At 41.7% G+C, this 23,650-nt stretch overlaps 1 protein-coding gene across 5 annotated transcripts in view; it reads right to left on the bottom strand.

Annotated features, from left to right (window-relative positions):
- Window positions 1–17,450, bottom strand: part of LOC138733832 (mothers against decapentaplegic homolog 2) — a 72,247-nt gene extending 54,797 nt beyond the window's left edge. For 4 of the 5 annotated variants that reach the window (XM_069881337.1, XM_069881341.1, XM_069881339.1 and 1 more), the window contains exons 1-2: window positions 17,408–17,450; window positions 1,383–1,676 (exon numbers count right to left, since the gene is read on the bottom strand). In XM_069881337.1, coding sequence (XP_069737438.1) covers window positions 1,383–1,618 — 236 coding nt within the window. In that variant the 5' untranslated portion in view covers window positions 1,619–1,676; window positions 17,408–17,450. Of the gene's footprint in view, window positions 1–1,382; window positions 1,677–6,664; window positions 6,732–17,407 lie in introns of those variants that run through there. The other variant, XM_069881338.1, reaches the window with a different exon arrangement.
- Between the last annotated feature and the right edge of the window lie 6,200 nt (window positions 17,451–23,650).

Here is a 23,650-nt window from a genome sequence, read left to right as displayed (position 1 = left end):
ACGAAACAACTTCCAACTTACCACGACTAAGATGAAATGCTTAAGACTTGCTAAACAGACTTTTCATGTCAAGCTAAGAAATATGTATCCCTATAGGTTCCAATCTTAGTTTACTGATATACATAAAGACAAGACAGCTCTAATATTTTATTTTTGATTTTTCTAGCTGGCAAAAGGAAGAAAGCAGAAGGGAAACCCAGAGAATTTTGGGACTGTTCTACAGAAGAAAATACAAGCAGAGGGCAGCATTAGAAACAAAATATTAATAGAAAAGAGAACAGAACTGAAGTAGTCATTAATTCAAAGCATGCTCATGATTTTCCCAGAAAGCTATGTTAAATCTGAAAGAGTGCTAAAATCATTACCAGATAACAGCTGTAATGCATTTGATACATGGAAATCATTGACACCAGTCAAATCTAGTTTGCACTATGATTAATAAAGTTTAAAAGTAGATGGGATGAATTCACTAATATAGAAATTAAGATTATAAACCAGATGCAGTTCCTCACCCCTAGAATTTATTTGAAGGGTCTACGGGCTAAGTGCCCAGAATATACCTGTGCCACCAGATCCTAACTCTCCTAGGAAACACACCTGTGAAGTGATTTGATACTTATGTCACACAACGATCTTACACATGCACCTCAGTGGGATTTCTGTACAACATTAACCACGAGCGGACTGCATTATACTTACAAACGTTATCCTTGCCTCTCACACAGCAGTTGCTATGAATTGAGTTGAGAATGCAAGTCTTTCACCTAAACGTATATACATATCAGGAGCAGAAGAGTAGTTCTGGAAATACTCCAAATCGTTAAATAAAAAGCACTTCCATTAACCAATAACCAAATAATAATTACAGTAAGTAAACTGGTCTTCAGACAACCTGCCTCCAAAGATAAAATTTCCCTTCAAAAAGAAGAATGGATGCAGCTTGTACAACTTAAATGAAACTATCATATACAACTGAAAATAATTAGATGACTGAAGTGTTGACCAAGGAAAAATTAGTCTCTTTTTTTTTTTTTTAAAGGGGAAGGGTAGTTTCAAATATGCCCTTTCAATTATAGACAGGATTACTAAATAAAAGCATAAGGCAGTGCTACAAACTAAGAGCTGTGCTAGGCATCACCAGAACACAGATAATTTGGAATCCACATAGTAATGAATATTGAAATGTAAAATTATTATTAGAAATTGTGACTTACACTTTCAGTTTTAATCAAGCACTAAGTAAAACCCAAATGGGTTTTAAATAATTTAAGGAATCAAAATCATGCAACTGCTTTTTTAGTTATTTGCTCACAGGATAGTGTAAACATCTCTTTTGTTGTTTCTTAAGTGGTTATAACCTTTTCAAACAGAAAGGCGCTTACCTTGGTATTGTCACACATTTTGTATTGCAATTCTGAGTGGTAATTGCCTTCTCAAGCTCATCCAGCTGTCCTGTTTTCTTTAGCTTCTTGACCAAACTTTTCACTGCTTTTTCACACCACTTTTCCTCCTGACCATTCTGCTCACCACCACCAGCCCCTCCAGAGCCACCAGAGGATTTTTTCCATCCCAGAAGTCTCTTCACAACTGGTGGAGTGAATGGCAATATGGATGACATGATTTTCACCAGACAGAACACTCAGCAAGCAATAAATTAAGATATTCCCGTCTGATCCCTAAAAACACAAACCAGAACAGACACATTAGCACTGAGATTTCACATGAAACAAATACCTTGCTTAGAACCTTTCATTACCAAATGCCATAGGACAATGCATCACAAAACAAGTCAGATCACAGTTGAGAAGTAGTTTGCATCACAGTTGGGCAGTTCATCAGTAAGCTTTAGCTTTGCATCTAGGCTGGCTGGTTTTAGTCATTTATTAAAATTTTCCACAAGTGACTGACAAATTGCATACACATGTATACATGTTCTGCCAATCTCAAAATTAATTTAGCAAGCAAAACTGCATTTAGAATGTCATTTAGTCATTATAGCTTGACAGAAGTCTTCCAACAGCCACCCATTTCACAAGCCTTTTCTCATTTTGTCCCGTTTTAAATAGCTATGAGTTTTTGTTCCACTGGGGACACCATTTTAAAATTCACTTCATTCAGTAATAGGTTGATTTCCATCTTTCAAGAGTTCAATGGCCTACAGATAATGAATTTTCACAACTGGCAGTATTTAAGTCTTTCAAAATTCATTAAAAGATAACTTAAAATCTTAGTTTGCAGGCACCTGAGTAGTAGAACAGTCTGCTTTCAGTTTTTAAGAGCCTTTCATTCAGTATTAACTACCTGATCAGGATGTTTATGCAAAATAAAAGATTAGAAGGGATGCTGAAACTCGGGTTATGTTTAGCATTCGCTGCAATTTACACTTCAAATCATTTAAAATAGAAATGATAGGCATTTAGAAAAAGGCATCTTGATTTGCAGCTTCTACTAGGCTAGTTTTAGGTATTAAAACATAAGCCCCAAATCAACCGTATTATTTCAGGCAGAAAGCTGTTAGAAATTGCTTGATGACATAAAGGTCCTATGGATATAAGTATTGCATTGAACTCAAAAACAACCTTATTTCCAGGGAGTAAATGGGTACTTGAAAAGTTATCTTATTTCCAAGCCGTATAAGTTATTTCAGTCAGTTGAAAATACCTTGTTGTAGCTAAGAGAACACTACCTTCAGGCTACTTGATTTGAGCTTTCAAGGCAGTTTACACGCCTCTCCATCCTGTACAGACACACACCTCACTTCTATCTAAAATATACCAACTTCATCTTATTGAAATTTCTCATCTGCAAAACAACATGGTTGATTTGGGACACTTCAGGCTACAGTATTCATGGCTAATTTATGCCTTGCCACATCTTTGCAGTTTCAGTGCGGATCAATAAGTCAAACAATTATATTCTACAGGTAACTTGAAATCATAACTTTTCAAATTCCATGAAACGGAATAGTCAGTAGGAATGACATTTCAGTTTCAACTAAATTATACCTCCATAAACTAGATTTCTGAGAGTGCCTAAAAATATGACTGAAGCAAGAATTATAGTTTTCTGGGGTCAAGATGACAGAGGTTCCAATTACTAGGGACTTAAGATTGACCCTTGTAACTTCATGCAAGTGATTAAAAATAATCTATCCTAAATCTGAGAAACAGAATGGTTTGGGTTGGAAGGGACCTTTAAAAATAATCTAATCCAACCCTCTGCCACAGGTGGGGACACCTTCCACTGGATGGGGTTGCTCAAAGCCCTGGTCCAACCTGACTTTCAACACTTACAAGGAGGGGGCATCCACACCTTCTCCGAGCAACCTGTTCCAGTGCCTCACTAGCCTCATTATAAAAAATTTCCTTACATCCAATGTAAAATTTACTCTTTCAGTGTAAAACAGTTGCTCCTTGTCCTGTCAGTAGAGGTAAAAAGTCAAAACATTAATTTTCATACAAGACTATAATATGAAAAGAAATTTTATTCTTTCAATAATGTTAAATTATTACAGAATTGTCCCCAGTATTTCAGACTGCAGGTTTTGTAGATTGCAGAAACATTGCACTGGAGCCCTGGCCACAGCAAACAAGAAAAACAAACTCAGTATCCAACATTTTCAAATTAAACACTGACTAGTACACTCTGGGTACAGCAACAGCTTCCTGCCACAGGAAGCCCAGGTCTCCTTCCTTTCTTTCCAGTGGCACCACCGCAGCACCAACGCCAATACCCTTCCACAAGGACTCTACTAGAGGCACTTCTGGAGGCACTTTTATTGTCATGTACGTGTAATTAGAGAACAGTACACACAGGCACGTGCTACTGATTTGTAAACTTCTTAAAACTCCGATCAACTTTTTAGAACACTGCTGAAATGCAACGGACTAGTATCCAGCTGCAATAAATTTGCTAGCTGATCCTCTGGTAATTTATTTGCTTTGATTATTTTATAGCTTGAACCATCCAAGCACTGATATAAGAACTATAAAATTAACACCTAGCTTATTTCTTTCAATAAATTCATGGAAGAGTGTTCATTGTTCAACAGTTGGTGCATGAAAGGAGGTGGACTATTTGGTCGACCCTAACCTGGAGAAAAACCTGAATATTTATGAGAAATTTGTTTTAAAATAGATGCCAGATCTTCGAAGAAAAGGGTTTAATTTTTCACAGCAAATTGGTTTAGCAGCATTCTGCATTCCAGTGTCCCTTATCAGATCAGCAACTGCTGGGCTCTGGCACTTAGCGAATGGGACAGAGACAATACCCTTTGAGATTAAAAGACTGCAAAGGAATAGAAAGGTCAATTAATAACTTTTTAAGACATGGAACTATTAGTGGAATGGGAATGTGAATATAATACCCCATACTACTCATGAAAAAGCTCAATGGAACTTACCTAGTAGTATAGGACCTGAGAGATACAAATAAAACTGTCAGGGATTTGCATCCTGCAGTGGCTGATCCCCGTATGTTACTAAATTAAAAATAACCAGATATGGTTTACAATGTTAGATTTAGAAGATGCATTTTTCTGTCTGCCATAAGCCAAAGAAAGTCAACAGATACTTGCATTTGAAGGGGAAAGTCCTACCTCTCATAGGAAAACCCAGCTTACTTGGACAGTGTTATCCCAAGGTTTTAAGAATAGCCCAACAAATTTTGGGAATCAATTAGCACAAGAAATTGAAGCATGGGATTACCCCCCTCCAGAAATGAAATCCTTCAACAGTATATGCATGATTTGTTAATAGCAACTGAAGCAAGACCTGAATGCATTCAGTGGACTGTACATTTGTTTAATTTTCTTGGATTAAATGGATATTGAGTCTCTCAACAGAAAGCTCAAATGGTGCAAGAAAGAATGACAAACTTGGGATGTGGACTGTCCAGGGAACAATGAGAACTGGGAACTGAATGAAAGGAAACCATCTGTCAGACTCCAGTCTCGCTGACAGTAAAAGAACTCAGAACCTTCTTGGGAATGACAGGTGGGCGCCACTTATGTATTTACAACTATGGAGTGATGGTAAAGCTTTTAAGAACAATCCTCCCCAACTGGCATGGTCTAAGTAGGCTAAAAATGCATTTGAGATGCTTAAAAAGGCACTTTAGACCAGAAGATGCCTCGTCTAGGTTTCTGAAATACCAAGCCATCCAGGTCAAGTCAGATGATATAACTAACATTGTGAACCCAGCTTCTTCTCTCAGTGGAACAACCAAACTGCTGACACGCTGACTGTCTTGAAACAATAGAAGCTGTGTATTCCAGCAGACCAGGTTTGAAGGAAGAACCTCTGGAGGATGCACAAGATTCCTGGTTGTCAGATGGAAATGGCTTTATCCAACAAGGTACCCATAAAGCTGGTTATGCAGCAACTACTAGGGACAAAGTAATTGAATCCCAACCATTGCCTGCTGAGACATCAGCTCAAAAGGCTGAAATCATCGCCTTGACCAGAGCCTTAGAACTGGTGAAAAGAAACAGATAAGTATACGAACAGATTCTAAATATGCCTTCGGAGTTGTTCATGCTCATGGAGTGATTTGGAAAGGAACAAGTGTTATTGACGGCACAAATGCTGACAATTGCCAACTAAAGTCACCATCAGGCACTGTCAAGGGCACTTGAGAGGTAACACTGACTAGGAAACAGGTAATAGATTGGCTGATTACGAGGCTAAACAAGCGGCAAAAAGAATGCAAGAAGGGCAAATTTTAGCTCTAATCTTTGACAATAGAGATGAAAACTTAAAAAAATAAGGAGGATATTAGATACTCCAAATCTAATCAGGAATTAATACAAGAATTTGGAGGACAGGTCCCTTTCCAGAAGCAGGCACAATTAAAAGACAGCAAGAACTATTGTACCTGCCAGCTTGGTTTGGGAACTTGTCAAGAGGGAACATAATAAAACCCATTGGGAACCATATCCCTTATATAAATTCTTAAGTCAGAAATGGATAGGGAGGAATTCATACACCACTGTTTGGCAAGTGACTCAACAGTGTGAAATATGTTTAAAGAATAATACTAATACAGGAAATCAGATACAATTAGTAATAATTAGGAAAGGAAACGTGTCCAGAGAGCGCTGGCAAATTTATTTTTTCTGAACTGCCAAGAGGGGTACAGATACTTGTTAGTATTCACAGATATATTTTTCTGGATGGCCAGAGGCCTTTCCTTGCAGGACAAATAAGGCAGGGGAAGTGACAAAGGCTTTGTTGAAGGAAATACCCCGATTTGGGGTACCCATTTTGTCAGATAGAGGCACTCATTCTTGTGCACAAGTAGTACAACAGGTTAGTAGAGCATTAGGGATCAATTGGCAATTGCACACTCCACAAGGACCACAGGCTAGTGGCCAGCTGGAGAAAATGAATCACCTGCTTGTTGCTGATAAAACAACAATTAGCTAAAATTTGTCAAGAAGCCAATTTGTATTCATATCAAGCACTTCCTCTGGCCTTGCTTAGGATTCGAACCAAGCCAAGGTCCAAAGAATGCATTGGCCCCTTATATCAATGCAGTATACAGGAGGAGATCTTACACAATTAGGTGAGAATTATCTACAAGGATGCTTAATTAGCTTGAAAAAACAGGTGCACTTGATAAAAAAACCAAAAACAAACAACAAAAAACAACAAACAAAACCAACCTGTATTAGCTGCACAGGCTAGAGGTCGAGATCAACCTGTAGATCATTTTAAACCTGGGGACTGGGTTCATGTTAATTTTATAGGTGATCTGGTTGAGAGAGAAGTGGATATCAAGTATTATTGATCATGAACAAGTTAAAGAACAACTCACTTGGATCTAAAATTCTCAAGGGAAGGAAGCCCCAGGAAAACACTGGATATTTAGGGCCTTTAAAGCCAAAACTACAACAACAATAGGATGAAGAATTCACAAGTATCGATTCTAATCGCTGGTATTGACAATATTATAATTGCTTGGGATCAAAATATGTATCTGTAATTGGTCCAAGAAGTGGGTAATAGCCTTAACAGGTCAAATTGTGGAGTATGCACAGCTCTTCCCAGAGGAAATATGCAGTCCCCTTTATTTGGAATTCCAATAAGTTATAGTAAGTGAAGTTGGCCATTTAATGGCATTGTATCAGAAACGGTGTGACCAGCAGGTCCAGGGAGGTTATTCTCCCTCTGTACTCGGCACTGGTGAGACCGCTGCTCGAATACTGTGTTCAGTTCTGGGCCCCTCACCACAAGAAGGATGTTGAGGCTCTGGAGCAAGTCCAGAGAAGAGCAACAAGGGGGCTGGAGAACAGGCCTTAGGAGGAGCGGCTGAGAGAGCTGGGGTTGTTTAGCCTGGAGAAGAGGAGGCTGAGGAGAGACCTCATTGCTCTCTACAACTACCTGAAAGGAGGTTGTAGAGAGGAGGGTGCTGGCCTCTTCTCCCAAGTGACAGGGGACAGGACAAGAGGGAATGGCCTCAAGCTCCGCCAGGGGAGATTTAGGCTGGACCTTAGGAAAAAATTCTTCACAGAAAGGGTCATTGGGCGCTGGAACAGGCTGCCCAGGGAGGTGGTTGAGTCACCTTCCCTGGAGGTGTTTAAGGCATGGGTGGATGAGGTGCTAAGGGGCATGGTTTAGTGTTTGATAGGAATGGTTGGACTCGATGATCCAGTGGGTCTCTTCCAACCTGGTTATTCTAGGATTCTATGGACCACAGATGTCAGCAAAAGGGAAAATTATACCAAAGGTCCTCAATTTGAACTGCAAAACCTGGGAAGTGCCACCTTTATAAGGAAAAACAATTCTGATGCCTTAGAAGGAGGAAATTTTACAAGACTTAAGAGGAAACAATTCCAGTGGTTGTTTACCCAAAGAATTATGGTGGTTGTGTGGAGATGGGTATGCTAGGAAAGGGTACCAACACATTGGTATGGCACATGCACCCCAGGACTGAATTTATAACCATTCTCATACCCCTCCAGGACAACTACACACCCCCTGGAAAAGATTTGACTGCAGCATAAAGAATAGGATGGCCCACAGGATATCATAGTTTTGTTAGGTGGTTCTTCCCTCAGTTGAGAGTAAGTGAATTGGAAAAGGCATTTGTTAATGCCTCAGCCACTATAGAACAAATTGAAAACTGAACAATAGATGCCATATGATAACTTGCAAATAGACGTATCCTCCCTTAGTAATGTATTATTACAAAATCAAATGGTACTAGATCTTTTACCTGTCAAAGGAGGTGATGTTTGTGTAGTAATAAATGCTAGCTGTTGCTCTTATATCAGCAGGGAAAACACAAATAGAAACAGACTTAGATGAAACTTGGAAATGAACTGATATAATGTATAGAATCTCACTGGATGACACCTCACAGGGATTTCTGAAAATCTGGGAAAAGCTTATAACCTGGCTACCAAATCCAAAATGACTCAAATATTGTCATGGCCCTGATAAGTGGCAAATTTTAAGTTAGTATGTCTTGTAGTAGTATGTGTCTTGAGATATATTTGGGGTTTTTTTCTAAAAGGAGACTGATGAAGACACAAGCTCAGACATTTGCCATTCATCTGTAGCAACTGTCTAAGCTTGTATACCCTATAGCGGTATATGGCTTGAGGGATGTTTATCTAAATGGGGACATGCTGTGCAAGGAACAGGCATCCCACAAGACAAGATAAGGAAGCCTGGAATCCACACTGCCAGCAGAAAAAGGACTGTTTTTTCTCAGAGTTTGAGCTGCACCCCTCTTACTTCTAGACTTCATCTTTGAACCCCAGGAGGGGGTCCTTGGAACACTCAGGGGACCGACTTCACATACTGGGCATATGAACACAGTGTGAAGATATGTTAATGACTCTTTGAAATGGAATGAACATGCATAGATCTGTAATATAAAAGATACACAGTTTTCTTGCTTGGCATGCATGTTTTTGGAGGATTAATGCCCCACACATCCAGCACTGTTAATAATAAAAGGAATACCTGCTTAATAATGACTATGCAGTTGTTATTGAAATACTGAAATATGTAACCAGTGTTTCTGGGAATCCATAATGAATATGTATATTTAACCAGTAACCTGGTCCTGTAACCAGCCACAATGGACACACACATTAGGTGAAATGATTTCCTGTGTGTTCAGCATTGTATTATTTATTAAAGCAATACCTGCTTAATAATCAAATTGGCATCAATTATCGAGTTTAGCCCATTTCATAGTACCAAGCTTTACAATATCCCTTGTGATGAGGTGTCCAATTTTGCACTATTCTCTCCTTTAAGATATAACACTGATCTAGCTATCCTTTTCTGTAAGCTAAGTTTTGACTTTCTGCTTCAACTGCACAGAGTGATTGAAGTCTTCCAGCAGGAAAGAATTTAGAAATCTTATTTCAGTTTTTCTTTGTACTCAAACTCTCATACTATTTTGACATACTCGGGAGCAAAAAGAAACCCAAAAGACTATCAGCTCAGACCTAACTAATCATAAGTTTCCAGATATTATAAGGGAACTGGTTAAAACTAAGTATAAGTATTTACTCAGCCAGTTTTTGCAGAAGCTGTGAGAAATCATAAGCTTATCTGCTACCCCTGTGAAAATTAGCTTGCCTTTTTAAGGGACATGCATAAGAGAGCTCTTTATTCCAATGATTATTGCAGCTTAGCAGCTATTTAAGAAAAAAACCCAAAAAACGCAACATACACCACAGTTGCAGACTAGGAGTCTGGGAAGCTCAAACCAACTTCTTCCTTCTAGCTATTGTTTTGCTATGTCAGGAATTTTCCAGAAGTATCAATAAGAATTTTGCTTATTCCAGTAGTCACCCTGTATCTTTCAAAGGCTGAGCAGACAGAGTGTGACACAAGTAGCACACGATTTCATTCAGCTTAATTCTTCAGCCGACTGTGATGAACAATCATAGGAGAATATTTCAGCCACTTTAATTTCTGCAGAAGTGGCACTCTGAGCCTAGAGGAAGCACTGCAAAGTGCAAGGCAGGGTTAGGTTGAATTCTGAACAATTTCAATAGATGCAAATTATGCAAGGACAGAGCAGGAATAAAGAAATTAAGAAATTACCTACTGACTAAGAAGAGTGGGCATCTAGCTTAGTGCTCCATCTCTAAACATAACAAAAGGATATGCTACCCACGGAAAGCACATGAACTTGGCTGTTTTTTGTAGTGAAATGGTGATTTGTAAATGGTGGGATGGAACATCAACTGTAATGCGTTAGAAACAAGATTAACAACCAAGATAATGATAAGGAGCCTTATCTCCTTGTCGGCCAGAGTCATTGAGATTGACCACTCAGATATGGCCACACCTTAACGACTGGGGTGGGTTTGATCTCATCTCCCCCTGGATATGCAATGATGTTCCAGGAATGAAGTGCGCTTGTCATTTCGGGGAAAATATGGATATGGAAACAATTCTGTGTATATAAAGTTCTCTGAAATCACTGATCAGCAGAAGCACTCTGAGGACAAATCCCAAGTCTTCTCCAGCGCTGAATAAAGTGTACCTGCTTTAATGGTTAAATTAAACTCTTAAATGTAAGTTTCTTTGTTTCAGTAGCCCATTCTCCTCATAATTCTCCAGCATCTTAAATTGTCACAGCAGGAAATTAAACACTACATTCCTACCTATTCCCTTTAGCGTCCATTTATAGACCTCTTGTCTGCAAATCCATCTAACTACCTTTTGAACCTGCTTTCACAGCCTCTTGTGGCAGATAGCACCAGAATTTAACAGCCTACTGTTTAAAATAGCTACAAGTACTTCTTTAATTTATTCTCTTCCTAGTTTCAGGAAGTGCTTTTTGTTCTACCACCACAAACTTTGCTGAAGAACTATTCATATTAATCTCATCCACAATCTTTAAGATTCTGTACATTTGAATCGCATCCCTCCCTCAAATGGAGGGCTATCAATCAGGCTTTTGTCACAAAGAAAGTATCTAAACACATTTCATACAGTTTGGGAAGCTCCTCTGGACAGATGCCAAGCCTGAAAGCTTTACCACTTCAATTGCATTTACAAGTACTTGAAGACATTGGATGAGGACTGATCTAAAGACCACAGAAAAATTGTATTGTTATCTTTTAAGTCGTATCATCCTGAAGTTCAACATTATAATTAAAATAAAAAGTACAAAGACAAATCTGCACTCTATGAGGGATTCTGAGATAGAAGGTGGACAGCACATGCCAGGATATTGCCACATCATTGGAAACATTCAAGGACAGGTTGTATGGAGCTGTGAGCAACCTGATCTAGTAGATGTCCCTGCTTACTGCAGGGACATCGACTAGATGGGACCTTTAAAGGTCCAACCCAAATCATTCTGTGATTCTATGTCTGCTGCTGAACATCTGGCAGGAGCTCAAATAAAAGTTAGGAGCCCCATATTTCCATTGGGTTCTAACTGTATCCACCTAGACAGTCTCAGACACCATATTTATACTAATGGGTTTAGAAATCACTGTTGCAGCTCCTTTTTGACCAGCCAATCCCTTTCAACCGATCACCTAACTTTAACCTACAAATTGATACAGCAACATAAGGAGTTTTGATCTTTGTTCCTAAAGAACCATCGTCTCATGTACTGCCCCTGTTGACACTAGCCTCTGCTAAAAACATTCCTCTAGTCTTTTTCCTTGTACACTTTCTTCATCCACAAAAAGATATAAAATGCTTTTTCCCCAAACGCATCCAGAAAACACTGCAAAAAACATTTCCACATTGCTAAAATGGCTGCAGATTAAACACATCCTAAACACGTACTATCACTTCTTGCAATATAGTTTTTCTGATTTCCTCATAGTCTACAGCAAACCATCTCAAAAAACTGTTTACTCACTTATGGCCTTTGCTTTTAAGGACCTTAAACATGCTTTGCCATTGCTTATTCTTTCTACAGTCTCTCCTTTACTCACTCACTTCTGAGGGCCAACATCATAGCTCAAAATTGATCTTTTATCTTCCTGTGTATTAGTCCCATCACAACACACCAACAAGCTCTTTCTGAGCTCGACCATAGTTGAGCTATTAGTATCAAGTCAGCAGTGCAATACAGAGCAGAAAATTTCCATTATTTTATGCCTTTCCACATTCTCCGAATTGCGCTTTAAAACTGCAGCTTTAAATACTCAAGGAGTACTCACTCTGCTGCCCAGAGAGACGAGTATTTCTTTAAATTGATGGAACACAGAGCACATGCTATTATTCCCAACAGATTAATAGTGGAAAATTTACCAATTGCTTAACTTTGGTGGTATTTGTTTCATCTCTACCCCCATAGTGTATCTCTGATGCACACATTTCTACAGTTGGTCAAACAGTGTCATAGTTGGCAACTTTTAAAGTTGAGTCATGTCTGCTATTATTGTGGTTATGCAGTGTGGTTATCCAAAACAAACATTAAATATTAAGCCCATGATCCCAGCAATAACTAAGCATAAAGGATAAAGAAAACATTAAGGGCAGCATGATAGACTAAAATCAAGGGAAACCTTCCTTTCCCGAGTGTCTGGAGCATACTTTAAACACACTAGTGCTACCAAAAATATCAAGTGATTTCTGGCTAATTTATTCTAAAGCCTTATGCAACATATTTCGTATCAAACTGATATATTTCAGATATCATATTCATCTTAATCTTGAAATAGAGAAATCTGATCTCTCCTGGTTTTACTAGAAGTATTCCAACTTCAAGGAATTTCATTTGCAAGAGCTGTTCTGGAATAAAGAGGACAGAAGTTAAGCTCCTGAGGAAAGAAGATTGAGGAAAATAATTTGTGGCATTTGAGAAAAAGTTTGCACATTCATTTCCTCCCTATTTTAGTTCTGGTTTTGTGTGTGTTTGTTTCTTTAAAGGCATTTTTTTTTCATTAATACTGAAATTTGACCAGGATTCCTTTATCAATTTTGCCCAGTGCACAATGTTTCAGAAGAGGAGCAAATATCCACCCCTGCCCTTCACATGCCCCCCTGTCATATGAGCAGCTTCAGAATAAGGTAGCATTAATTGAAGTACAGCCTATTTAAGGCAGCATCAAGACCTTACATTAGACTAAAAAAATATCGAGAGTCAAAGTTTTAAAGGGTATTATTTATGCAGTACTGCATGCCCCCCTATTAATCCAAAGCCATTAAGACTTAGAGAAACTATAAAACAAGTACTACATCTTGCATTGAACAAGAACAAAATGAAACTCATTTATGACCTGCAGGGTAAGGCTATAGAGCAGATCATCTTGAGTGCTATCACACAGCACATACAGGAAAACCAAGGGATCAGGCCTGGCTAGCATACATATGTTTAGGAAAGGCAGGCCCTGCCTGACTAACCTGATCTCCTTCTATGAGGAGGTGACCTGCCTAGTGGATGAGGGAAAGCCTATGGATATTGTTTACCTAGACTTCAGTAAAGCCTTTAAAATGTTTTCCGTAACATTCTCCTGGAGAAACTGGCTGCTCATGGCTTGGATGGGCATATTCTTTGCTGGATAGAAAACTGAAAAACTGGCTGGATGGCCAGACCCAGAGAGCTGTGGTGAATGGAGTTAAATTCAATGGGTGGCTGATCAGTCACAAGTGGTGTCCCAGAGGGCTCTGTGCTGGGACCAGTTCCATTCAATCTCTCTATCAATGATCTGGATGAGGGGATTGAGTGCACCCTTAGTAAGTTAGCAGAGGACACCAAGTTGGCAGGGAGTATTGATGGAAGGAGTATTGATCTGCCTGAGGACAGGAAGACTCTGCAGAAGGACCTGGACAGGCTGAATTGATGGGCTGAGTCCAACTGCATGGGGACCAACAAGGCTCAGTGTCAGGTCCTGCACTTGGGTCACAACAACCCCGTGCAATACTACAGGCTTGGGGAAGAGTAGCTGGAAAGCTGCCTGGCAGAAAAAGACCTGGGAGCATTGGTTGACAGCCAACTGAACATGAGAGCCAGCAGCGTGCTCAGGTAGCCAAAAAGGCCAACAGCATCCTGGTGGCCAGCAGGACCAGGGAAGTGATTGTAATCATGTGTGCCCCATCCTGTCATCGTCATCATCCCCCCCCATACTCTGGCACTGGTGAGGCCATACCTCGAATACTGTGTTCAGTTTTGGCCCCTCACTACAAGAAAGATATTGAGATCCTGGATCACATCCAGGGAAGAGCAACAAAGCTGATGAAGGGGCTGGAGGAGCAGCGTCCTATGAGGAGCAGCGTCCTATGAGGAGCAGCGTCCTATGAGGAGCAGCGTCCTATGAGGAGCAGCGTCCTATGAGGAGCAGCGTCCTATGAGGAGCAGCTGAAGGAACTGGGGTTGTATAGCCTAGAGAAGAGGAGGTCAAGGGGAGACCTTATTACTGTTTTATCTGTATAGCTTAGCAGCTTCTCCACTTTGTTAAACCACAAACAATTGCATTTAACAATTAGTTAATGCAAGTTCACTTTCAACACAGGCGGAACGTAAATGTTTTTTCAAACAGGCCAGCCCTCTATCTCCTTGATAAGCAGAGCTTGCTCTGCACAGAAGAGTGTCTTATGTTAAGCACATATTACTCTAGCGTAATTAAACCAAGCTTGAGCCCCAGACCAAAGTGATAGGAGACCCAGGAACTGCTCTCAGTCTCTTCTTGGTCTTACTATGGCTATCAAACACATCATCATAATAAAACATTACCCGGAGAGAAGCTCTGTCATTTGTAACCATTTCTCTACTGGAAGAGGAGAGCAATGTTTAGGAAGGTTTTCTGCAGTAGCCAATTTCTTCTAGCCCAGAGAGTATTGAACCACAGGGCTGCCTGTACTCTCCATTCTATTACAAAAAAACTAATCCCATCCCATGACCTGCAGCAATTCAGTTTAACAAATCAACAATTACAATTATTTTGGCAAAGTAAGCTTAGGTATTGTTTGCCTCTCAGCACAGTTCACAACCAGTTTGTGACTTTATGATAAAAGTCATTAAATCTAATTTGAAAAGCAGAATTTACAGCTCACTTAGCAAGTCAGGCCCATAAATGGATGCTTTCAATTATAGGGTATTTACATAAACAATAATTAAGGCAGCACTGAATACATCTGAAAACTCTAGAAAACTTTATGATAATTAAACTTTGTGTACTGTTCTCTATATAAAGAAAACTTGGGAATTATCGTCAGTCTTAAGCAGAGCTCAGATTCAGCATTATCCAGAACCTATTACAAAGCCTGTTCTCCCAGTACTTTTGTGGGAAAGAGATTAAAGAGACAAGAGCAACTTCCAAAACTTGTTTTCAATAGCCAAGATTGAATTTGTTTGAGCTCAAAAAAAAAAAAATTCATATCAACTAGTACTCAACACTTCTGAAAGATCAAGTGGAACATGAAGATGAAGGACAACCCAGGAGCGCCTTTCAATTTGGAGATATACTGTGTAATTCAAACTTATTTACTTTTGTTCATGAATCTAGCTTCTGGATGGAGGAAAAGAAGAGACTGGTTAAAAGACCCATTTTCTTTAACCTCAATTTTTTCAAGTATGTTGTTTTTATCATCAAACAGAACCTCAGGAAAGCTGACAAATTTATCTCCAAGATTATATTACACATGTCCAGTTCCTCCCATAAAGAAAACTGGAACTTCAAACACTTCTATTATTATTGGTGACTTTCAGCATTGCCCAAGTCTGACCTGCAGAACGATCAACTACCAAGTTACTCTATTAAACAGCCCAAAAAAATTGTTAAATGTGTGCTTAGATTCATCCTTGAGTTAAGTTTAAACCACCTTAAATGAGATCCTCCCCTTCTTAAAGTCATTTGTAACTAATGCTATCTTTCATCATGACAGTGCTAAGAAAACAGGGATGAGACTTCAAAAACTTCCCTTTTACTTACATGCTCATTCCCTTCTAATTCACTAGAGTTCATACATAAAGTTTTAAAGCTACACCTCAGAACATACATACACAAATAATCTACTGGCACATCATGTGAGCTCTAACACTGCGATAAAGCATAGGAAAGTCTAAACACCAACCTTGTTCTGCCAAGAGAAGCCTTTTGCCTTAACAAGAGGTTTGGGGTTTTTTTCCAGTCTGGAGAACAGAAAGACCAATCAGTCTCTCACTAGAGTCCAGCCCCCACAGAAATAATGTAACAAATCACGCTGAAAGTACAGCTCACCAGGCTAAGAGAGGAACACTGAAGAACAGACAAACCTGCTGTTATGTGTGGTCTCCTAATAAGCTGTCATTATAAGCTTCTTCCTACAGATGGAACTAGTTTATAACTATGAACTCTGATAATATGAGCTCTATACACAATATACACAGGTTGCAGGACTCATTAGCAGCATTTTCAGAAATACTTGTTTGGTAAACCAAGTAAACAAGCTTTTTCTGAATGCTATCCACTTGTTTGTAAAGTATTAGAAGAGAGCACAACATGCATTTAGATTTTTTTTTTTGTCAAAAACTGTGATGGACAACCAAAAAGTCATGAGACTAGGCTGCAGATTGAATCCCAGCTGTTCAATACAACAGCTCTCCAAGACTACCACAAAGGCTCTTCATCCACCCACTTTTTTCCCTTCTTTTACTTCCCCAGAGTGAAGACTAAAAGACCATACTGTGTCAGACTTTCTCTTCCCCTCCACTCCCCAAAAGAAACCAAAAACGCACCTAGTAACTCTACAATTCTGCAGCAACACTAACTACTTGCACTTATCACCACACTTCTCCCACGTGCTCATCTAGGTAGATGAAACACGTAACAGATTATGCTTGTTTACATCTTGCAACGCATAGACAGTTACAGCATTAAAACTAGGTCCGTGAAAAGAACCGCTAATCTCAGTGCACGCGTATGTGTCTCACGTAGGCAGCACGTATTTCACATCCATGGCTCTAGAGTAGGAGAGCAACAGGCAAAAGGGCACTGGCTGAAGTGAAACCTGCAATCCTAAATACTTCACTACAAATTGCTCCTAATTTCACCAGCCTCGGCGCAACGTTTTGCACATCTGATCTCTGCAAGCAAAACAGACCGGGCAGAGAGGGAGGGGGAAAGGAAAGAGAAGTACAACTTTTTCCCCTTCCCCTCGCCCCTACACACAGGCTGGGGACCACTAGTCGGCCCTTTCCACCCTTCCCCGAGCCCCAGCGGGCAGCAGTGGCTAATACCTACACCCTCCCGACCCCACTCCGCTTCCCCTGAAGGAGACCCAGCCCGCGGCCGGCAGGAGCCACTCCCCGCCGCCGGCGAGGCGGCCTCTCCAAACCCCGGGCCACCGCCGGGGCCCAGCGCAGCCGCCCGCCCTCAAGCGCCGGCCGCATCTCACCACAACAAAGAGGCAGGAGTGCATAAAGAGGCGCCCCCGTCGGCACTGGGCCCAGCCGGCGAGACACCCACCGAAACCGCCCCAGAACCAACCTCTTCCTCAACGAACTGTACAGCCTCACTCCTCCCTCAGCACTGCCTTCTTCTGCGCGCCCGCCCTCCCCGAGCCCATTGGCTCCCGCTGTGCCCCGCCCTCGGCGAGGGGCGGGCAGGCAGTGCATTGGCTACACTGCCCGTCACTTGAAAAACAGAGGGTGAGGATTGAGCAACGGGCACGGAGCCCCAGCCCGAGCCACCGATTGGCGAATTGAGCCGCCAATCGAGTGCCCGCGGCGGAAAAAAAAGTAAGGAGAAATAAAAAAATAAATAAAAGGACGTGAGACGAAGGGAGCCGGAGCCGGTTGGGCGGTGCTGCGTGCCCCGCGCGGTGGGGGCAGGGTGGCGCCGTTCATTGGCCGCGTCGGCTGTCACTCCTCGCCCTACGCATCCACTAGGGGAGAATCAGAGTGGAGGTTTGAGTGACTTGCAGATGTGTAGCCCTATTTGCGGACAATAAAGCCGTAATAACTAACTCGGAGTTTAAATGTTCATTGAACAAGGAAGGGTGACACCTCTTCCTTCAGAGAGCTGGTGTGGGGCGGGAGCCATGGCAGCCCTTCAAGGGCACGATGCCCCTCTGTCCCCACGGCCCGAGGGTGGCATAGCCCTGCTTCCTCCACCCCCTCACCAGGCCCCGTTTCCCTGATCTCATCCCAAAACAGATTCAAACTGCCTGAGGCTTCGTCTCCTTCGAACATGTACCACTTCAGGCTAGGACAGGCTGCTATCCAGATGGTCCTCAAAGTACGATGCTGAGGGAAGGCCACTCTGAAGCCTGCCGGGCCTGCACCAGCTGCAGTGCTGCCAGCCTCACCTCACGGTGTGGGGGATGTCCCCTCATGTTCAGTGGCCTCTAAGAGAATGCTTTTCCCCTCATATTGCTGGGGGGAGGGTTCATTAGACTCTTCACTTTAACCACCTGTGGTGTGGTAATGATGTAACATAACTGAATTCCCACACTTAAGCAAATGCCCAGGCTCACCACAAGTAAACAAAAGCCTGTTGGCAGCTGGAGACCCAGTAGCCTGCAAAACCCATCACTGCTTTGTCTGCAGAGACCCTTGCAGCAATGGAACCATGAGTAGGAAGCCACAAGATGGGAGATTAACGGAGTTTCTTTGAGTGAAAAAATCTGTTCCTGCTTGCTGCAAGTCTGTTGGAGATCCTCTGGGGTTTTTTTGCCTCTGCTTTCTGATACTTTTCCTTATTTTTCTTCCCCATATATCACAACTGCAGGACACTTCCTTTATACCCGAGGTCCCATCTCACCACCATCTCAGCTTGCATAACAGAGGCACACTCCTCTTCCAGACTGAAACGGTTTCTGCGCTTGGTGACATAGGTATTATGATTCAGCATCTTGGGCACATATCCCATCTCAACAGGCTTGGTATCAGGCTTGAGGGCATCATTTAGCCCTTTTTACAGAATGATAGATGTGGACTCGTAGAAATCTCCCTCTTGCCTCATCTGTCCTTGGATTTTCCCAGCTTGAAGCAGACATTGTAGCTTATTCAGTTTTTTTGTTGCATTTTTTTTCTCTCAATTCCATCAGTTTGAAATTCAAGCTGGTCATGAAATAGTCACAAAAGGGAGAAGATGCCCACTGCAGACAATGCAGAGCTGCTAACAGATTACCATCGTGTTTTTGAAAGTTAAGGAGGTGTCCCAGGCATGTCATACCTGGCAGCGGATACTGGCTATTCAGCCAGTGCAGCATTTGCTTTGTGGAGGTTTCAGTGCATTCAGAGAGAATTTGTTCTATGAACAGCAAGTTGATTAAGCTCAGTTTTTTCCATGGATTTGTGTTAGGCATTTCCTTCACCTCTCCACTGCATTAAATCCACAGTCCCCTCTCTTATATCCCAGTGGCTGACTTCTGTGTCCTGGACCTACATTTATTGGCTTGCCCTCTGGGCATGGAGCAGCACATGCTATGGCTAGTTCAGAGCTATGTGTGCACTGGCTGGCAAGCTGCCCACCATGTCTCCGCTGCCAAGGAAGCCAAACAGTGCTGAGCTTTCTCTGCCCTTCTCCCAGGCAGAGCACTAACAAGGTTTTTCGTTTCTGATATATTAGGGGATTCTGACAAAAAAACCCCAAACAACATTTGTGTAAACCTCCTTTCTTCAGGAAAGGAAAAGGCAAGCAGCAGGAGAAATAAAGCAAATGGAAGAAGGTGACATTGGGACTGCAAATCACAGAGCCTAGAAGTTACCTGAAAAGCATGGTTGCCGTGGAGAAACCAGGCAAGATGTACATATGCAATGTAAACATTGCTCTAGAAAGGGCTTCCAGCCACACACGTGCAACTGCAGAAATAGTACCTGATTTGGTAAAAGCAACAAAACAGCAAAACTCAATCCCTGATACCAAAGCTGGATACTAAACTGTGTAGCTCAGCACATTTTGGCTATTAGCAGTTAAGTATGGATGGTTGACAGCCTCATTTGGGTTTGAACCTGCAGTGGAAGAGCATCAACAATTCTCAGGAGGTATGTTAACATGTGGCAGAGGGATCAACATCCTCGCAAATGGTATTCTTATACACTGAGACAGAAACAGCACAGTGGTATTTCAGTCACCTGTCTGCTAGAAAGAACAAGGGAAATAATCTAAGATTTAAAGAAAACATGAGAAATGCTATCTGGCTGCACGATGCTACAGAGAATACATGTTGACTTCCCAAAAGCTGTGACCAAATCCCCCAAGAGGTAAAAGAAATATAACACCAATATCAGATATCTTCAAAAACACCTAGAATTTCTAAATGACCCATCACTATCAGATATCACTATGTGAAGTGCAATGCCAAGAAAGCAGGGCTTGGAGGAAGAGCAGATAGGTGTGGGAAACCCCGGCTGGTTCAGGGAGTCAGAGTGTGTGAACTTAACATTGGCCTTGAATAGATGCCCGTGTATCCTTGGAGAAGCTGGAAGGTGCCAAGAAGAGCCGAATATAAGAAGATTAGGAAGCTGCCAGGCCACAGGTGGAATCACCCAATTATGAAGTTACAACTGAGAAGGAGTCATCCAATTATGAACTGTTGGTCTCTAGCTAAACCAATCATGTATGGACGCACAGCTTGAGAAGGGATATAAAAAGCCTTGTAAAATCAATAAAGATGTCCTTTTGCCCACAATTTCTACGTGTTGTGGTTTACCCCCACTGTGACATCTGGCGACCCTCGACGTGATCGCAGCAATTGGACTGGAGAGCTGTGAAGAATTGGACGGTGGACCGGAGGGCCGTGAGGAATTGTACGGCGGATCCAGAGAGCCATAAGAATCCCCAGCGAAGCTGAGCAGTGGAGGAGAGTCTCCAGAGCTGCCAGCTGAGCGGTGGGGGAAAGAGTCTCCAGAGCTGCTACTAGAAGCTGGCTAAATTTTTTGAAAAAAAACAAAAAACCAAAACCACTTGGATAGAGAAGGTGAGCTGCTGGGAGATATGGGTACTTCCTTAAGTGAGGAAGAGACAAGGATCCTTTCTATGTAGAAAACGATCTTGCAAAAACGGGGGGGGGGGTAGGGGGGGGGTTGGGGGGGTGGGGGGAGGTGTATAGTTAGAAGAGCCAGTATTGTGAAAAATGCTCCTATAGAGTAAAGAACAGGGATATGAAGCAACTACTGTAACTTCTTTAAATGTTCTGTCTGGAAAGACGTGGGCGATAAACTGGTTGATTCTTCTACACAGGGAGGATAAAGATGTTGCAGCACTTTTACCAATGTGGTGTCTGCTTTATGAGACTCTGAATGATTTTAAGCTGCAGCAAGACCAGGCGGAGGGCATCGCCTCTGCTTCTAATGCCTTCTAATGCCAGTGTCTTGTGCCTCCCGTGCCACTCCTTTCAGAGGAACAGACTCCGGGGAGTAAACAAAATACGAATGCTAAGGGAACAACTGGGAAAGTAAAGTTAGAAGGCGAAAAGAAAGTAGATTCCGGAGTATGCCCTAAAATTCATGAGTTGCCTTTTGACGTTTGCTCAGCATTTGAGCAAGAAACCTGGGATAAAATCGGAGTTCGAGTATGGGATCAAGCGACTTGGTCAGATAACACGGCTAGTAAGTCGCTCGGTCCTTGGCGGAATGTTTTTGAAGCGCTAAAGGCGTATGTCGGCTCTAAAGAGCGCAGTGATAATTCAGAGCCGAGTGCAGGCTCCAGAGGTTAGAATTTTAAAATACCTAACAAAACAAGAACAAAAAAAAAAATGGAAAAAACCCAGCCTTACAGTTGTGTGTGTGAGTGCCCCCCCCCCTTCCTTTCTCCCTGAATGTGAAGTTTTTTTCTTTTCAGCTCTTTCCTCAAGCGGTCCAGAGGAGTTATTTCTCTAGGGGAATGCCAATTTGTGAGAACACTCTGCATTCCAGTGTCCCTTATCAGATCAGCAGCTGCTGGGCCCTGGGGCAGACAACAGTGAATGGGGTTTTAGCAAAGGAATAGAAAGCCCAATTAATAACTTTTTACAGCACAAAACTAAGAGTGGAATTATATGCAGTGCTAAAAACCTTTCTCACACAGGTAAAAACGGACAATGGGCCAAGATGTATAAGTGACCAACTTAAGAATTGTTGTTTTTTTTCAAACCTAGGGAATACTGTATGTCACGGGCAATAGTAGAGAGAGCCTATCAGACACTGAATAACATATTGTCAAATACAAAAAGGAGGAATGAAGGGTGAAACACTGCAGAAGAGATTAGGGAAGACACTGTATGTATTGAATTACTTAAATGTGCGAGAAAATCAGGGAATAGAGCAATCACCTATAGTAAGGCATTTTTTGTCTTTACAAACAGAGGGTCAGCAGCTCAACAAGGAAGAAGTCAAGGTACTATTAAAATCTTTGGAATCAGGCCGATGGGAGGAACCATATCATTTATTAACCTGGGGAAAAGGGTATGCTTGTGTTTCCCCAGATAGTGGCCCTCGGTGGGTTCCTGCCAGGGAAGCTGCCAGGCCGCAGGTGGAATCACCCAATTATGAAGTTACAACTGAGAAGGAGTCATCCAATTATGAACTGTTGGTCTCTAGCTAAACCAACCGTGCATGGACGCGCAGCTTGAGAAGGGGTATAAAAAGTCTTGTAAAATCAATAGAGATGTCCTTTTGCTCATAACTTCTACGTGTCGTGGTTTACCCCCACCACGACAGATAGGTTTTGTGTTGAGATCATTATTACCAATATGTCAAAATGATCTGTTAAACTGAATTAAAAAGGAAGAGCTTTGAGGAGAGTAGCAATACAAAAAGATCAGCCAGCATGTTCCAGACAGGAAATAATATATGACAAACCCAACTATAAATCCATGGAGAAACAATGCTAAATGCTCCCAGATTTCTTAGTTTGTTCTCTTGAAGCACCAGCATGTACTTCAGTAAATGCTTTGTCCCTTACATCAGTGACTGCAGTGCTGCTTCCCTGCTTACTGTAAATGCCGTTTGAGCATCTTATATTCTCTGAGATATGGATTTAATGGATGGACTGTTCAGTGAATAAGAAATTGGTTGGTTGGTTGCACCCAGAGGGTAGTGGTTAACCGCTCCATGTCCAGATGGAGACCTGTGACAAGTGGTGCCCCTCAGGGGTCCGTACTGGGACCAGTGCTGTTTCATATTTTCATTGATGATATCAACAGCGAGATTGAGTGCATCCTCAGCAAGTTTGCAGATGACACCAAGCTGAGTGGTGCAGTTGTTCACCCCAGAAGGACGGGGTGTCATCCAGAGGGATCTAGACAAGCTGGAGAAGTGGGCCTGTGTGAACCTCATGAGGTTCCACAGCCCTGCTTGACATGAGCCGGCAACGTGTGCTCGCAGCCGAGGAGGCCAACCATATCTGGAGCTGCATCAAAAGAAGCGTGGCCAGCAGGTTGAGGGAAGTGATTCTGCCCCTCTACTCTGCACTTGTGAGACCCCACCTGGAGTACTGTATCCATTTCTGGAATCTCCAACATAAGAAAGATATGGATATTTTGTATAGTTGACTTCATTTCTGTCAACAGACAAATTGTTTTGAGAAAGCAATGAAAGTGCTCTTTGGAATGAAAATGTTTGCTCTGGTGGGAGGAAGTATATTATCTTTAAGCATGTATTTTGGAGTATATTTAAATGCTGTCTACACAAGAAAGATTTAAGTACAGCTTGGATGCAGGAGCCAAATTATATTTTGGAAACAATGATGACTTACCAGTGCTGCAGTATACAGTGATTTCAAACTCCAAAATCCCTGTTTGGTAAA

This window comes from Phaenicophaeus curvirostris (assembly GCF_032191515.1).
Source record: "Phaenicophaeus curvirostris isolate KB17595 chromosome W unlocalized genomic scaffold, BPBGC_Pcur_1.0 scaffold_35, whole genome shotgun sequence".
Taxonomy (NCBI): domain Eukaryota; kingdom Metazoa; phylum Chordata; class Aves; order Cuculiformes; family Cuculidae; genus Phaenicophaeus; species Phaenicophaeus curvirostris.
Note: the sequence above shows the minus strand (reverse complement) of the source record. Positions and strands in the feature narration are given on the sequence as shown.